General features: G+C 40.1%; 2 protein-coding genes across 15 annotated transcripts in view; both read right to left on the minus strand.

Moving 5' to 3' along the window:
- Positions 1 to 6,085, minus strand: part of LOC128859217 (relaxin receptor 2) — a 94,443-nt gene extending 88,358 nt beyond the window's left edge. For 3 of the 13 annotated variants that reach the window (XR_008454113.1, XM_054096022.1, XM_054096012.1), the window contains exons 1-3: positions 5,702 to 6,083; positions 4,679 to 4,782; positions 3,551 to 3,750 (exon numbers count right to left, since the gene is read on the minus strand). The gene's annotated coding sequence lies outside the window, so the exon portion shown is untranslated. Of the gene's footprint in view, positions 1 to 3,550; positions 3,751 to 4,678; positions 4,783 to 5,043; positions 5,135 to 5,298; positions 5,493 to 5,701 lie in introns of those variants that run through there. The other 10 variants (XM_054096024.1, XM_054096021.1, XM_054096023.1 and 7 more) reach the window with 9 other exon arrangements.
- Positions 6,086 to 12,243: 6,158 nt separating this feature from the next.
- On the minus strand, positions 12,244 to 14,458 carry LOC128856759 (uncharacterized). Of its 2 annotated transcripts, XM_054092075.1 has the most exons (3): positions 13,354 to 14,458; positions 12,687 to 13,287; positions 12,244 to 12,610 (listed from the first exon to the last, which is right to left on the minus strand). In XM_054092075.1, exons 1-3 carry the CDS (start codon positions 14,389 to 14,391, stop codon positions 12,438 to 12,440), a joined length of 1,812 nt encoding a protein of 603 aa, XP_053948050.1. In that variant the 5' UTR covers positions 14,392 to 14,458; the 3' UTR covers positions 12,244 to 12,437. The 2 variants fall into 2 exon arrangements, with proteins under 2 accessions (XP_053948050.1, XP_053948049.1); XM_054092074.1 differs by having other exon boundaries at positions 12,687 to 14,458.
- Between the last annotated feature and the right edge of the window lie 2,860 nt (positions 14,459 to 17,318).

The following is a 17,318-nucleotide window of genomic DNA, read 5'->3' on the forward strand; positions in this document are numbered from 1 at the left end:
AAAAATAAAATAAAATGAAAACCAAACTCGAGCATCTTTACAACAGTTTTTAATGCCATTCAACAATAAAGATATGCATGCCCTGGAGTAACCCTCGCTCCAACCATAAAAACCGCTAATTCGCACAAATGTATGCTTAACATATTGGCAGAATTACATAGGCAGAAGCCGTAAAGGAAATAAATTAGGTTGTAGATGCGTATGCATGTATAGGAAGTAAGGAAACTGAAACACATAAAAGTAAGTATTGTGAAGCGAACGAACAATTAAGTGCGATAGGGATGAGGAAAGATGGCTGACGTTTGCTCATTAGCACATTTCATGAACCGCAAAGCCTTAGCTGATTAAAATTAAATTTAAATTTGCTTGTATTAAACTTGAATTTGATTAATTTCAGTTGAATGGCATACGTATGTAGCTATTAATTACCATAATGATACGTACTATTATTTATAAAAAGGTGGCGCTGCAAACACTGAAAAGCTTTTCTTTCTACTTCTTTCGTGCGCCCTGTTGTTGCGCCACAAATCGAGGACTTCATGCCTAAATGTCAAAATGGCAGATGGTTTTTAATGAGTTTTTTTTTTTGGCAGAAATGCAATCACAGATTTTCACTTCATTAGCCGCCGAGTGGAATTCGTTACGAGAATAAAACTTTTTCTATTATTTTCACGTTTCGTGTCCGCAATAGGAGTTCAGCCGGGAAGTAAAATTTCTTTTATTAGAACTGATGGTTATTTGCCTAAATCCCATCCCAGTCTTTTCACTTCCAAAGCTCACTTATTTGGTTATGAAAGCATTTCGAAAATGAAAGTTTTTTTCAAGCTTTGCGACTTTACAAAACCCGCTTTTGTATTCAATGAAAGCAATAAAGACGAAATTGAAAGCTTTTCTTCGCGTTTAATATTACGCTTTCAAAAATAAATTTATGTTAGGAGTCTAAAGCTTGGTAAAATCTATTACTACTTGTGCTTTTAAAAGTGGATGCAAGCAATTAATACCATGGTAAAAGTTTTTCTTTGAGTAACAAAGTTACTTTTCAGCGGTGAAGGCATTTTTCGAATATGAAAACTCCTTTCGAGCTGGAAAACCAATCGTGACATTTTTTTTGTTGGGACAACTAGATAGCAAGTACAGCACTCAGACATTAATTAAGTCCATTGTATGGCACTCGGATACCCTTTTAAGTTTCTTAAAATCTACCCAACCTCCGAAGAAATCTAAGTAGATCTTGTGGTGCCAAGGAGTCAAAGTGGTCGCTTCTTAACACATCAGTGCCAAAGAATTCAAACCTAATTCGAGCGAAGGCGGGGCAGGTGCACAGGAAGTGGTCCACCGTCTCATCCTCCTCTTCACAAGCTGGACAGAGTACACTGTCTGAGATGCCCAACTATCAGTTCAACCAACTGTCTGCCCTCCCTTCTGTTTAATCACAGGAGGATTTGCGACAGTCGGTCGTACATGACAGGTAACATCATTTTGGTCCATCTGCAGCCTCTCTCAGTCTGCCAAGCTCGCTTGTGGGTTGAGGTAACCCATTTACTAAACGTGGCTTTGAAGAAGAAGAGCCCACCCTACCTAAGGATCAGAGGTCTCGTTACCCACGATACCCACGTATCCTGGGACCCGTGTTAGCATCAGGCTTTAAGTCTACCGACATAGTTCAGCCTGGATTTACAGGACTCGACTACCTTTGATGTGGTTGGGGGCTGTCTAAGGCCATGAGCGTAGCTTAGCTATCGCTGCAAACACATATAGATATAGAATATATATGCCACTCCATCTGTTTTCGACAGTTCGAAAAGTTCATCGTTTCTTGAACAGCATACACCTCCGCTTGAAATACAGATGCATGCATTCCAAGAACAAAGTGCAGTTTTGTCCCGCTGGATTCTACGTAGATCCCCAAGCCGGAGCCGTGCTCGGTCTTGGAGGAATCCGTGAAAACGCAAAAACGGTGTTTGCCGGGCTCATTTCCAGAGTTTGACCACAATTGAGCCTCTGGCAACACCACACTGTATCTCTTTTTAAGTACGAGTCAAGGGGCATGGATTGAATCGCTGGATCGAAGTCCATGCCTTCTCTGTTTCAATGTTCAATGCCGGACAGGGGCCGTACCAGTTCCCATTGTGTTTCAGCCTGCAAATGGCCTTTCAGGCCTATCCTTGTATGAAAGCATCAAGTGGTGGTAAACCAACCAGAGCATCTAATGCCTGGCCTGAAGTAGTCGAAACAGCTCCGGTACAACAGATGGCCACAGTGCGTTGTAGTCCTCCTGACTCCCACGGGAGAGAGTCTGCTCATCCAGACCACTGATGCATATCGTGAAAACTACTTTTTGAATACAAAAATTGTTTTCAATGATGGTTAAAGCAGTTAAACACTCTACGGAAACTACTCTTTATTCGCAAGTGAAAAATTTTTTAATGAAGGTTTCTCTTAATTTAGAAATAAACTCCTTTTTCGAAGTGGATTTTCGCTTTTCGTTAGCATAAAGCTTTTCTTTGACTGAAAGCTTGATTTTGCTGCTGTTTGCTATTTTGCTATTCTGGAAAAAAAGACTTCCCACTGTCTCTTGTCTATTTCTAGCCTTTATTACAACTGACCCGACATTGAACAGTATCTAACTAAAGCTTTGATAAGCTCGTATTTCAAAATGAGGAGATCTTGGCGGAGTGAAGCCTCTAAAGTGGAAAATCTATGCTCGGTTTACAGTGAATAGAAATATATTGTATATAAAGGTATCTACATATATACATATGTACATATGATCAATATCATTATGAAAAATATTTTTTTTGAGAAATAATAATCTCTCTAATTTGTCTACCAATATTTGGTTTATTTTCAGTATAAATAATTTTTATGCAGCCGCTTTGCAGTGCTTTGATCTTAAAATAAAATTAGTTTTTCCTTTCTTCAGACACATTCTGCTGCACTTTAGAATTTTTAGTGAAAATCAGCAATGAGATTTTTCACACTTACCACACAAATCGTTAATCAAAATATTAACGCAGCCAAACAATGCCAAACCAGTAATTCACTAGAAATTTATGGTTGACATAAATACTTCAAAGAGGCGATAAACGCAATTTTGAAAAAAAAATGAAATAAGTCAGAAATGCAAAAATTAGTTTTTTGTTTATCTTTCAGGCTCAATGATTTTTGGGTTGCTAAGTACACGCATTAATTTTGAATTTACACATTGGGTAAGCAAAATTGTTGTAGATAAACAAATCACGTGAGTGCGCGTATTTTGCTGCTGTTTAATTTTACTCGAAGGAATTAAAAAGTTTTTGCCGCTGAGTCACATGTCAAATCAACGCCGGTTCAAGGCCATTATAATTGACCTCCAAACCTGACAATGTTTACAGTTATGTTTATGTGCATTTGGGGTCGCTTGGGTATGAGTATTAAAATTATTATGAAATGCCGCAACGATTCGTATCAGTACATCCACCTGCCACATGTGGCCATGTAAAACGCTGCCAAACAGTTTTTTGTTTATTGTTTTTTAAGGTTAATAATGAAAGCAAGTAAAATTATTTACCAATCGCGTTGGAAAAGCAGCGCACTTCTGACGTCGAAAATTCCACTGAAATGCCAGGCGGTATCTGTTAATGCTTTAAGTGTTTAACTTAGCTAATTATGCGCCTGTGGACCATTTGTGGATTAATTGTCAATTTTAGAATATTTTCGCTTTTCCCAATCACTTTTACGGGCTTCGGATAGAATCTTGATTGTTTTTGTCTTGTTGAAAATATAAACTTTTTATTAATTTTATAATTTGGTTACTTAGAAAACCATTTATTTTAATTATACATTTTATTATAATTACTTACAACAATATTATACATAATTGAGAATTATTAATTAATATAATTGAGTATTATTAATTATAATATTTTTGTAAGTAATCATAATAAATTTTTTTTTCTTTTTTGGCTGATTATTTAAAAACAAAATAGTTTTTTTTTTTATTTTATTTAATATACACAATTTATTATACACAATGCACGATAATAAATGTCAAAATATATATATTATGTGTATATTATTAATTTTCTTTGAATTTTTGGTATTTAGGTTTTATTTAGATTATTTAAAAGCTTATTATTTTTTTAAATTAAATTTAGTGAAGATACTTTTTTTTTGTTAATTTTATACTGTGTATCGGCAATTTTTTTTAATTTTTAATTTCTTGTTTATTATGATTACTTAGAAAAATATTATAATTATTTCATTTATTTTTTTGTCAATTTTATAAAATGCTTTATTTATGTTTTTGTATTGGGTTTATTTTAATTATTTTAATTTTTTAATTTGAGTACAAAAAATGTATAAATATGAAAATATACTTTTATGTAAGTTTTTTTAATTTTTTTATTTTGGTTTTATTGTAAGTATAAAAAATATTGTAAAAAAATATTTTTTTTTTAATTAATTTAGTGAACTCAATTTTTTTCATTAATTTTATAGTACATATCTGAATTGTTTTGTTTTATTTTAGTTATTGTGCTTCTTTGACAAAATACAAACTTTTAGTTAATTCAATGTTAGCAATTATTTTAAATTGTTAAGGTTGTTGAATACAATTTGTTTATGCCAATTAGTTTAACTATCAGAAGTTAAATTTTTGTTTAATTTTCCTTCCTAATTACATTTTCTGATTACTTACCAATTTTAAAATTTTTTCACAAGAACTCTTTTTAAAAGTAGTCCGGCTCAACCAACCTTACTTTTTCTAATAAACTTAATGGGGTTGTCACCAATTCCCACTTCCTTAAATTCAGCAGAAAAATTATTAGACATTGTTTTTTAATTTATTTCAGCTTTGTTTTTCTTTATTTTAAAATAATTTAAAGAAAAATTTATTAAATAATCTTTCATGCAATAAAATTTTTAATTTTCTTCTTTAATTCAAATTTAAATTGAATTTAAAATTTTGTACTTCAATTTTTTTCATTAACAATTCCTACATATAGACATATGTACATATGCTAGAAATTTTATATAACCAATCTAAGAATCATTTAACTTAACTTTTTCGTATTTAACATTTTGTTCTCAATTTTTTAATCTATTTTTTAACCAAAACTCTTTTTTTTTATTCTAATTTTTTTTCTAAATATTTGTAATTTTAAGTTCCTAATCCATCTCTTCTAATTTGTATCACCAAATTAATATTTTTTATAACTTTTTTAATTAATATTTAATTTTTAAAAATGCTTTCAATTTTCCTTTATTTTTTAATTTTATGTTATGAATCTTAAACCGGTTTACGAAATATTTATATACCAAATTTTTATTGTATAAATTTACAATAAATTTTTTAATTATATTTATTTCATTGAAATGTCTAAATTATTTTTTTTTTTTTTTTTATTTTGTTTTGTTTTATTTTATTTTATTTTATTTTATTTTATTTTATTTTATTTTATTTTATTTTATTTTATTTTATTTTATTTTATTTTTTTTATTTTTATTTTATTTTATTTTATTTTTTATTTTTTTTATTTTGTTTTGTTTTATTTTATTTTTTTTAATTTTTTTTTATTTTATTTTATTTTATTTTTTTTTATTTTTTTTTATTTTATTTTATTTTATTTTAATTTATTTTATTTTATTTTATTTTATTTTATTTTATTTTATTTTATTTTATTTTGTTTTATTATTAAAAATGAGGCTTAATCTGTAAGACCTTTTAGTCTTTTACAACACTTCAACCGGTTGAATTTTTTTTTTCTATTTTTTATCACCACTTAAATCGTCTTCCTCAAGTTTTAATAATTTAAAATTTCTGTTCATAAAATTTTAAATTTTTCTCCTCGAATTTTTGTCATCGGTGAAAATACACCGCAATCCACGAACTTCCACTGAACTAACACTTTTTCAAATATTTTCTTAATTTTTCGAAATTCTTGTTTTTGCGACACATCTAAACGCGTCCGCTTACCGTAGACAACTGAAGAGCTGCTGAAACGCATAGGAGTCGGCAGGCAGCAGGCAGCAGCCAGCCGCGTCTGGTCACCCACAAAGGCATCTTTATACGCTCCCGTCTGTCTGCGCGCATGCAACAAATTAAAAAGCATAAAAAGACAAATCAAAACACAACACGAATGCCGACAACCAAAAAGCTGAAACGCAGAGCATTGGCGGCGGCATTATGGCGGCAGCAGTGGAATTTCTGTGAACAACCGAAAACGGCGTCAACCCTCGTTAGCTGTGCGTCTAGAATTTATGAATGAAAAAGCTTGCGTTATGTTTTTGCTGGTTTTGCTTGCAGAGAAGCGAGTGTTGGGGTGCACGGAGCCCATATCCGCCCTGCGTGCTTTGTTAAAAGCTCTTGCTGTGGAGCTTTTGCCAAGGCGAATGCTGAGTTGTTAAATTTGAAATGGAAATGAGCAACAAAGTAATGGAGATGGGATATTTTAAATTAGATTGAACTAAAGTTTTAGGGGTAGAAGTAAAGAGAGAGATTCGATTTACCAGAGCCCACTTTTTTAAAACTTTTTAGACTTCTTGGTTGGTTGGTTTAAGGGTGACCCCGCATCGGAGTGCCACATAGACCGCAAGTTGGGTCCGTTGTGTTGCCCTAGAGCTCATTATGTTATATGATTTCCCCACCTAACCGAGATTTTTATTGTAGATTTTGGTCAAAGATATTAATTCGTTTCGAGAATTTGATGAGAGATTCGATTTTCAGGTTCGAGAGTACTGAAAGATTGTCAATTGTTGGAGAGCCAAGAAGAGCGAGTCGACTTCTGGCTAGACCAGGACAACTGCACAGCAAATGTCTGCTCGATACTTCCTCATCTTCGTCCTCGCAGTATCTGCACAGGTCGTTTTGAGGAACCCCGAGTCGACGTGCGTGAGTGCCCAAAAGGCAGTGGCCGGTGATAAGAGATATTATATGCCTTAGTTCGTGTTTCGAAAGACTTATAAGGGTTTTTGTCTGTTTCAGATTGTAGGATGGCCAGATTTATCTGGTCGTAACGCAAGTAGTGAAATTCTCGATCAATGAGCAATTTACATGTTGAGAGCGGAATGTGGATTGCGGGTAAGTTACTAACATTTGATTGCGCAGCTCCAGCTCTTGCGAGCTCATCAGCTTTGCAGTTACCTTCGAATCCACTGTGACCCGGTATCCAGATAACTTGAACACTTATCTCGTTAAGAGATAAGAGACAGGATCGAACCACATCTGAGTGGGTATAAGAGGAGCTGAGTGCTCGAACGGCCGCTTGACTGTCGGTGAAAAAGCGGATATCCTCTAGTGATATTCTATTTTCTAAGAGAGTTTTCGCAGCATACCAGATAGCGCATACTTCCGCTTGGAATACGCTACAGTAGTCGGGTAATCTAAATGACAGATTGTTGTGAGGGGAATTGGAAAAGATTCCAAATCCCACTTTGCCGTCTTGTTTTGAACCATCTGTATATATAGTCAGAGGGCCATCGATTTCGGTTAGATTTGTCTTCCATTCTTCCCTAGTTGGGAGTGAACAGGAGAATAGCAAGGGTGGTGATGGAAGACTTACATGATAGTCTATGTCGGAAGAGATAACAGTGTTCCTGTTCAGTATGGCCGAATGGCCAAGATACTTATTCCATTCCGATATAGCATTCATGCGTGTCGCTGCTTTCGCTGCAATCGCTTTGCCAGCCAGATCGATAGGGAACAAGTGAAGCAACGTATTTAGAGCCTTATTAGGTGTTGTACTTAAGCATCCTGTTATCAGGAGGCAGACTGTTCTTTGAACTCGATCAATTGTGGCTACTCTACACCGTTTTTCGAGTGCTGTCCACCATACAACCACACCGTAGAAGAGTATCGGTTTGATGATCGAGGTATATATCCAATAAATGATCCGAGGTGAAAAACCCCAGGTTTTGCCTATAGCTTTCTTAGAAGTATAAAGAGCTATGAAAGCTTTTTTACATCTGTTTTCGATGTTCAATTTCCAACTCAACTTCCTATCTAGAATTACTCCTAGATATTTAGCTGAATCAGATAGGAGTAATGATTCCCCTTTTACGGTTATTGTTTGCAGTGGAGGAGATTGTTGTTTCCTATTGAAGAGAACAAGATCTGTCTTTGCTGGATTCGCATTTAGTCCGCATTCGGTGCACCATTTTGACAGAATATTGATTGAGCGTTGCATGATCTCAGTGAGGGTATTCAGGTGTTTGCCTGACACGCAGAGAGCAATATCATCTGCATAGGCTACAACCTTGCAGCCTGCTTTTTCGAGATTTCGAAGCAAACTGTTTACAGCGAGATTCCAGAGAAGGGGTGAAAGTACTCCGCCTTGAGGAGTGCCTTTGACGGCGTACATTCTCATGCGGCTTAACCCAAGCTCTGAAGTGATTATTCTATTTTGGAGCATTTGTTCGATCATCTTTCGGATGGAGTAATTAATACCCAATTTGGCAATTTCAGACAGAATAGCGTTGGGTTCAATATTATTAAAAGCACCTTCTATGGCCATAAATGCGACAAGAGAGTACTCCTTATTCTGAAGGGAAGTTTCCACTGTGTGCACCAGTGAATGAAGTGCCGTTTCAGTCGATTTCCCTTTAGTGTAGGCATGTTGTGCCTCAGAGATCAACTTAGTATCAAGTTGGGTTTTGATTTGCTCATCTAAGACTTTTTCAAAAGCCTTTAAGCAAAAAGAGGTTAGGCTAATGGGCCTGAAGTCGTTTGGTTTGCAGTGTGAAGGCTTCCCCGTTTCGGAATGAATACTACCTTCGATTTCTTCCAAATTGTCGGAAGGTAAGAGAGATTTAAACACTTGTTAAAGATCCTTGTTAACCAAGGCAGTAGAATTTCCAGTCCTTCTTGAAGTTCTGCTGGAATGATGTTGTCAGGACCTGGTGATTTAAATTTTTTAAAGCTTAGTATTGCTGTAGAGATACTATTAGAGCTGATTAGATCTGATCTATTCCCATAATTACTCTGAAGAGTGCTGGGAAGTGCAGGTAAATTGGCAACACAGCCTGGAAAGTGAGATTCTAGAAGTATTCTAAGAGTGTGGTCAGTTGAAGTAGTCCAAGTTCCATCTTGAGTCATGATAAAACTGGGAGAGACTGGGTTTGATGCAAGAATCTTGCGTAGTCTGCTTAATTCTGAAGTGTTCTCTAATTCTTGAGTGTATGATCGCCAGGATGTGCGTTTTGCACTTCTGACAGCTTTCTTAAAGTCTTTGAGACATTGTCGATATTCTTCCCATTCGTCTGTTATTTTAGATTGGTTAAAGAGTTTCCGAGTTCGATTGCGAAGTTCTGAGATTTCTGGAGTCCACCAAAAAGGTTTATGCTTACCTCCTGTTTTTGTCAGGGGACAAGATTGTCGTGCTGCGCTTTGACACGTCTTCGTTATCATGTTGACAGCATTTTCGATATCGTTTTTATTTGCCATTTCAAACTGCCGTTTTTTGTTAAGGTACTTCATGGATTTTGCCGTTTCGGCTTTTATAGTGAATGTTATATATTGGTGGTCGGAAAAAGAGTGCTGTTTATCAACGCTCCAGTCCTGCACCAGTTGTGTACATGATTCGCTAGCAAGAGTAATATCGAGTACCTCTCTTCTAGATGAGTTAAGAAACGTAGGGACATCACCTCTATTACATATATCAAGCTTATTCACTAGAATATAATCAAAAAGTTGCTCACGTCGTGTGTTGTTGTTTGTACTGCCCCAAACAATATTATGTGCATTAGCGTCTGCTCCAATAATGACGCGTTTCTGGTTCAGATGCGCCGTATTGACGAGTCTTCTCACTGCTTCAGGAGGAGGCGCCTCCGCTGCGTCGTAAGGCATGTAAGCCGACACAATCCAAATCGGGCCGTGGACAGCTTCAACCTCTATGGCAGTGGTGTCAGCATTGCTAAAGGGAAGAAGGAAAGCATTAATATGTTTTCGAATGAGAATACAACAGCGCGATCTAACGTTAGCCTCACCTTGAAACAAGGTGTAGTGCCTATCTTTCAGGCCGCATATCTTGTTGTTTGATATCCAAGGTTCTTGGATGAGAATGATGTCTTCTCTGAGGTCAGAGAGACGAAGAATGAGGGCTGCCGAGGCAGCCTTAGAGTGATGCAGATTAATCTGCAGCACTTTTAGACGAACATTCAATGACTGTGGCGTTCGCGTCATCACCGCTATCTAAAAGTCTATCCTCGTCCTCGAGTTGAATGTTAAATAAGTGTCCCACAAGTTCGCTGTTCGATTCCGAGTCGGACTCAATCGTCGAAGCTTGTGAGAGAGGCTTATCGACATCCATCTTGGGGGCCGCCGTACTCTCTTCGCTGGGTGCGAGGAGATTTTTCGGCTGATAGGTCCAAATGGTAGTGGTGATGAACCCGAACGCCACAATCCCCTTGCGGTCGTCCAGTGCTTTAACGCTTTCCTGGTCCAGGAGCAGCGTGATATGTCTGGAGTTTCCTGAAGGCTCTTCCACCTTAACTACCCTCCAGTTTTCGGTTGGTAGGTTCAGGTTTCCGATCTTCAGTAGCTCCAGAATAGTTTCCGGATCGGATGGCTCTAGAGGTATTCTTGCTCTGCCGCGTGGTTGGTTTGGTATTTCGCTCTTATTGACGAGCTTGAGATTCGCCCCGGGCCATACCTCGCCGAGTCGGTCGAGGGCCATGCCGTACAGGTTGACAGAACGTTGATCCGAGCACGCGATCAACTTGACCCTTGCCTGGAACCATCCCGCGTCAGAGCAGAAAGGAGGAGGCCCTGGGTTCTGCTTCAGAACGTCCAGCTATCCCAACTGAAGTTTTCTCTCCACAATCTTCCAGTTTGATGGAGAGATGAAACCGTCAGGGTGGCTCTTATCCACCACCGCCATGACCAGACTATCTCTGGCAACTTCGCAGAACTTGCGTAATTTGACCTCAGAGGAAGCTTTATGCTTCTTGGAGTCGTTGGAGCTAGAAGGATCCTCTGAAGACCGCTGCCGCTTAGCTGCACTCGGTTTCTCTTTGGACGCCTCATACTTCCGAAGGAATTCCCGGGCCCAACCGAGAGTTGACTTTTGTTGGTCGGACAGCTCCTCCTCAGGTGTTTTGCCGAACTTTTCCATAAGGAAAGTGGCGCGTCTTCGATCTCTGTATCGACAGAGATGAGGAGGGATGGGTCTTCTGGAGACTTCTGTCCGACTTGTTTTCCCAGTTTCTGGCAAAACAGATTTGGTGATCAATGGGTTCTCCGCAGCCGAGTCGGTTTTGGAGGAAGTAGCCACAGGGGAGTGCGGTGGTGTCTCCTTGACGGTCTTGCTCTTAGTGAGCACTTTAGCCACCGAAGGGGTGGTTTTTGACCCCGCCATAAGTTTGGTGGAGCCAACAGGTCTTCCGCGTCGGGAAGGAGTTTGTTGTGTTGTTTGTTTTTTGTTTGTTGTTTTGTACATTATTTTGCGGTGCGGTCACTCAGCTGACGTGTCAGCAGTCGTGACCTGGGATTTAGATAGGGAAATAATGGGGTTCGCCACGCCAGAGCCCTATGCCGTGGTAAGTCAAATTGAAACTGGGGTGCGACAGGTGCCCCAGAGTCCGCATACTAGCGACTTAGCTCACCCTAAGCCATGCATCCCTCGGCGAGTCCATGTTTATTCCATTCGTATTAGCAGAGACATGACCTACTATACGAGTGGTTTCTCGCCTTCCACCGAAGTGGATATGGGTCACTGCCAGCAATTATGGCAGTTACGGCACGCGTGCAGTAACACTGCACAGCATGTTGTTCCCCCTACCATAGTTGTTGGTTGACGAGAACTAGGCTGGTTCGCGAGTAGGCTTTTACCAAGGCTATGACCTACTTAACCACAGAAGATAACTGTGGCGTACCCTATCCACCACCTGGGACGCGCCGCAATAGGTGCCCAACCAAAGGGTAGACTTCTTAATACGCCTGCAAAGCCAAAAGAGATAGAAAAATTAAAATATTTTTTGAGCTCACCATTTTTTTGTGGCGCGCGATCTTATAGGAGTCAGTTGCCATCACGCTATATTGCCATGGTAAATATAATATATACTGGCGGACTTACAAGTGCTAGGTGAATGAAATCGTCTCGCGGCTCAAGAAAAAACTGTGGGTTTATCTTTCCCCCTGGTTTTTCAACAGCTCAAGTTTATATTTATGTCCACTAATTTCTAGTGCACATCATGCCCCCATTCATTTTTCAGACGCATTTTCCACGTATTTTCAATAATCACATATTCTCATTTTTATTTCTTACTTATAATTTTATTTTTTATAAATAAATAAATGTATAACTTAAGTGGCAGCTTAACAACTAAAAATTGCGTCTAATAATCAGCAATGCTCGCCAAGCGCCTCTCCCTTACTTCTCGAGAGGCTTTGAAATCCTAACCTAAGAGCACTAACCCTTAACTAAATATAACACTAAACTCCTTTGCCCCGCCCCCTTTTCCTAATAGTTGGAGAATGTACGGTGATGGTTGGGCTGCGGCGCGTGTTGCGCAGCCAAGTTAGCTGCCTGTGCGAAAATGTGTTCGATTTCAGAATCCGATAGGTTATCGAAAAGTCCTTGTTGCTGTTGCTGCTGAGACTGTTGTTGCCCCGAGGCAGATGGTGGCAAGTAAGCTGTGTGTGAGAAAAAATAAAGGTGTTAAAAGGTGTACAAGAAAGCGTTCTTAGGCTCTTTGATCATTTTGCGTACCCTCTCCCGGTGAGCTGCCATAGGGTGGCAACAAAGTTAGCGCTGGTCGATCGAAATTAGGTGGGCCATACGAGAGAATTGGTTTCCAGGGCTCTTGGGAGCCTTGCACGGCAGGCAAATCAGACTCGGGAAGTGGCGCAGCTATTGGAAGAATGTTTGGAATTTGCGGTGCCGCCTCCGCGCTACCACCCTCAGGTCTTTGCGAGCCAGGCAAAGGCCCAAGTGGTGGAAATTGTGCTTCGGGCTGCACTGGTATACTTACGAAAGTTGGTGGCTGCTGCGGGCGTGTGGGTGGTTGAACACCAAGTGGAAAGACGGGATTGGGGTGCGAAGCCGTAGGCGGGCTCGTCGGTATATTTATTGCGGGTGTGGTGGGCACAGAGGGCGTTGCAGGAACTGCGGACACTGCAGGCACTGTAGGAATGGCAGGAAATGGTGGCGCCGAGGGGAAGATGGGAATCGCAGGCAAGGCTGGCGCTGAAGGAAAACTATGGACGGCAGGAAAGCTAGGCGTAAGAGGTACAGCAGGGAGGGCAGGTACTGGAGGAACCGGTGCAGCGGGCACGGCAACAGGAATTCGTTGCGGCTGTACGAAGCTCGTCTGGAAATAATGAGGTAAATGATGTAACGGCTGTACAGATGTAAGAGGATGAGTCGTGTGTTGTACTTGCACAACAGAATGGACCGGTTGAACTGGTTGTGCCGGCGCTAAAGCTGGCAGAGGCTGTAGCGGTTGCACTGGATGTAACGGTTGTAGCGGCTGCACTGGCTGTAGGGGCTGTACTGGATGCACATGAGCCAACGGCTGGACGGGTGTTAAATGAGGCACTCCAACCACAGGTTTTTGAGGTAAACGAGGAAAATTCACGTTGTAGGAAGAGACGACAGCGCCACCAGGGCGCAGCACAAATGGCGAAACTGGGCCAGCAGATGCGACGGCGGGAGCAAAAGCAGGTGCCACTGCAGGTGCAACGGGTGCAACAACAGCTCCAGCGGCAGACGCGAAAGGACTCCAATGCGAATGCGGCAATGTTGCCACAGCGGTAGGAGCCACCGCTTGCACAGCAGTAGCTGTACCTAATCCTAATCCAATAGCAGTATTGCCCAAGCCTATTGTAGAACCACCATAAGTGCCAACAGGAAAGGCAGCAGGTCCCGCGGCGAATTGTTTAAGATGGAAACCACCAGCGCTGGGATACTTCAAGAAAGTGGGCGCATGCGCATGTGCTGCGTAGGCAGGTGCGTGTGCAAAGGCGGGTGCATGCGCATAGACAGGTCCGTGCGCGTGTGCATGCGCAGCGACGTTAGAATACGCAGTAGCTCCAGGCAAGTTCAAGCTGTATCCATAGTGAGCAGCATACGATTTGGGCCAGTATGTGGCAGGTGTCGCATGCACGGCATGTGCGCCGTATCCCAGACCGCCATTATAGTAAATGCCGCGCTTGTGCACATCTTTGCCGACATCTTCCTTGCGCTGCAACTTGGCGGGCTCTGACGTTGATGATGATTGGGATTCAGATTGAGATTCAGATTTATCTTCAATCGTCGCGTCTTCTGCTTTCTCCGCAGCTAACTGAGCCTCTTTTTGCTGCTCATTTAGAACGGCGCGCTTTTGTGCATATCTGCTCAAAGGACGCACTTTCACAGCGCTGCCAGAGGCGATTACAGCCAGCAGCGAAAGAGCTACTAATAATTTCACTTTCATTTTTACTGATCGACGCACTCGAATGCGATTATGTAACACACGCAGAAGAGAGTTTCAATGCCACGAATTTCTGCACAAAAGTTTCCCGAATAAAATAAAGTATCGCGCGTACTCTGAACCACGACCCGTACGCGTCTGCGTTTCGTTTAACAATAAAATGGACTTCCTACGCAGATGGTGTATTTATGAAGCAGTCGTGCGACTGCGACGGTGGGTGGTTGAGCGCCGTGCACGCGTGTTGAATGCGTCGCATAGGCATTTACACATATTAGCGGCACTACAGTGTCCAATACGATTCACCAGCAAGCAGCGCTTCCGCCCTCAGCACCCATCCTCCTTTCTTTCAACGACATTTTGCAATCGGCGTTCAAACGAGCACGTACCTTTGCATTTCAGCGTGTGTGTGTATGTGTGCCTTTAATTTGCATTTTTTGGCTACTAGCAAAATTCCACCTGCTCTACGCCGTAACGTCTCAATCACGCAGTAATCAAGCAATAAACCTACTAGTCAGCCAAAAAGCTGGCCAATCAGTCAATATGCCAGTCGCCACCTAAGCAGTCCAGGCTGGACTCAAGCGCTCGTTGAATCACGCATGCGTCACACGTACACGCGTGCGGTTACTCACTTATGAATACTTCAAAAATACTGCTGGTCGCTGGTCTGCAACGCTTGCATTTTTCCTTTTCTAAATACTTATATTGAACTTTTTTCTTTTTAGTGATTTTTACCTTACCACTTCCACGCCTTTAAGTTTGCCTACTTTTTGCATTGCAATCGTTCGCTAGTCGTGGCCACGGCTGCTGTCGCTGTCTTGCCCTTGATTGGCATTCTTTGCGCGAAATCGAAAGTGAGCGCATTTACGCGGTATTATCGATTGTTTTTGTCAATCGTTTTTTTTCGATTGAATACGCAATTTCTTTATTACTTACAGCGATAGAGTTGTAACCGCATTCACACACACTTTGTTTGTTCATTTACACTGAATTTGGTCATTTAACACGTTGGCTGCCAATGTATCACTGGTGATCATTTCAAAAACCTACCCCCAGGTGCCAATGTATCACCGGTGATCATTTCAAAAACCTACCCCCAGGTGCCAATGTATCACCGGTGATCACATTTCAAAAAAAAATAAGAATCGTTTTAAAAAACGGCAAGTGGTCACCAGTGAACACAGCACAAAAACATGCTCATACGCGTCAGGAGCGTGACTTTTATTCCTGGTAAAAATATCTCGTTAAAATTCAAACGGGAACATGACTTTTTTTGCTTGGCACCTGGGGGTAGATTTTTTTTGTGATCACCGGTGATACTTGGCACCTGGGGCATATGGGCATTTTCGCAGGCAACTTTTAAAACGAGATGCCTTCTTTTTAGAGGTAAGGAAGCAGAGGAAGAGGGATGGCTCCTGTGCATTGGAAAATTCAGGCGGAGAAGGACTTGGCTTCACTTGGTGAGTTCAACAGGCGCCGGTTAGCACGAGAAAGAAACGATTCGCGCGCTTTATTAAACTCGACCAAAATCGCTTAAGCGGTTATCGCTCCATTCAAGAAGAAGAAAAAGAAAGCATTTAATATATGAAATGTATTGTGAAAGAAGTCCCGAGTCCTTAAAAATAATGGTTCGATCACAGTTTGCTTAAAGTATTGGGCAGACAGCCATAAAATTCTTTAACTTTGAATTATAGCAAAATAATAATAGAATGCGTAATTAAGTGTGCTTGACACACCGGCAATAGGTCCTAACATCAATCCCCAGCGAATATGAAACAGCAAAGGCGACACTGTAAGTGAAATGTTGTCTCAGAATAAACTGGAAGTAGCACAGTTATCTTTAACATTTCTCAAAATACTCCATCATTTGAGTGTACCCGGCTACCGCCTACTAAATGCGTTAATTATTATTTTTCGAAAATTTTATCGAAGTAAAATTTAGTCTTCAAATACCATAGATCGGAAATAGCACAGTTATTTCCAACATTCCTCAACTTACCATAATTTTTGTTGTTTTAATTGCATAAACATATCCCATAAAAATTAAAAAAATGTTGCCGAAGTGCTAATCGGCGTTAACCTTTAATTTACCAAGTTTGTCCCAAAGTGAAATTTTCTCTTCGAATAAACTGAAAATACTAAAGAAATTCCTAACATTCCCCGAAACATTCAATTACTGGTCATCTAATTGAAAAGTGGAATTCGCTTTTGCAATCGAAGAAATTTCTCACATTCCTCAAAACACTCGATTATCTAAATCTAATTGAAGGTTCACTTCCAAGCATACAAAGCGTGAAACTCATTAAAACTGAAATGATGTCAACTTGCGTCAGCCTGTGAGCGACGAGATCTGGGGCAAACAGTGCAACGACTTGCTTGCCAAACAACCAATGAGACACCTGTGATCCAGTTTACTATTTGATATTAGCAGCCAAGTCAATAAGTACCCATCTCAATAAATTGTAAACAAATTACAACATACCAATGAGACGAAAAAAGCAAAAACATTGCAGATTATAGCTCAAAAAACCAAGAAGCATCACGCCAAAAACAAAAGGCCAATCAGCCACCAGTGAATAAGACACAAAAGGCGCAAAAGCAAAGCAGTTCACTACCCTGCAATGGTTTTTCGACCGAGCAATGGCGATGCCGATTAAAATTCTATCCACATATGCGGACAACGCAAAAGTCGGCATACTGAGGAGTATGCGTACGCGCACGCCTAGTTACGCCCAAAAACAAGTAACAGCTATTTCGAAAAAAAAAAGAAATAAGTGTTGAGCACGCAACCGATATAGTAACAACAACAGCAAATTTGGTAAGTTATCATTAAATAGATGTTTTTTGAATGTAAAATGTACAGAGCATGATTTGACGAAATTTGGCTGTTGAGCAGTCGCTGTAGTCGAGTGGTTTTGTGCGTGACTACCATT

This window comes from Anastrepha ludens, chromosome 3 (assembly GCF_028408465.1).
Source record: "Anastrepha ludens isolate Willacy chromosome 3, idAnaLude1.1, whole genome shotgun sequence".
In the NCBI taxonomy this organism is placed as follows: Eukaryota; Metazoa; Arthropoda; class Insecta; order Diptera; family Tephritidae; genus Anastrepha; species Anastrepha ludens.

Bases quoted from the DNA above. Each gene is read 5' to 3' on its own strand.
- LOC128856759 (XM_054092074.1), bottom strand. From the start codon at position 14,391: ATGAAAGTGAAATTATTAGTAGCTCTTTCGCTGCTGGCTGTAATCGCC. The intron at 12,611-12,686 runs GTACGCAAAATG...TCTCACACACAG, and splicing joins TGGCAGCTCACCGGGAGAGG to CTTACTTGCCACCATCTGCC.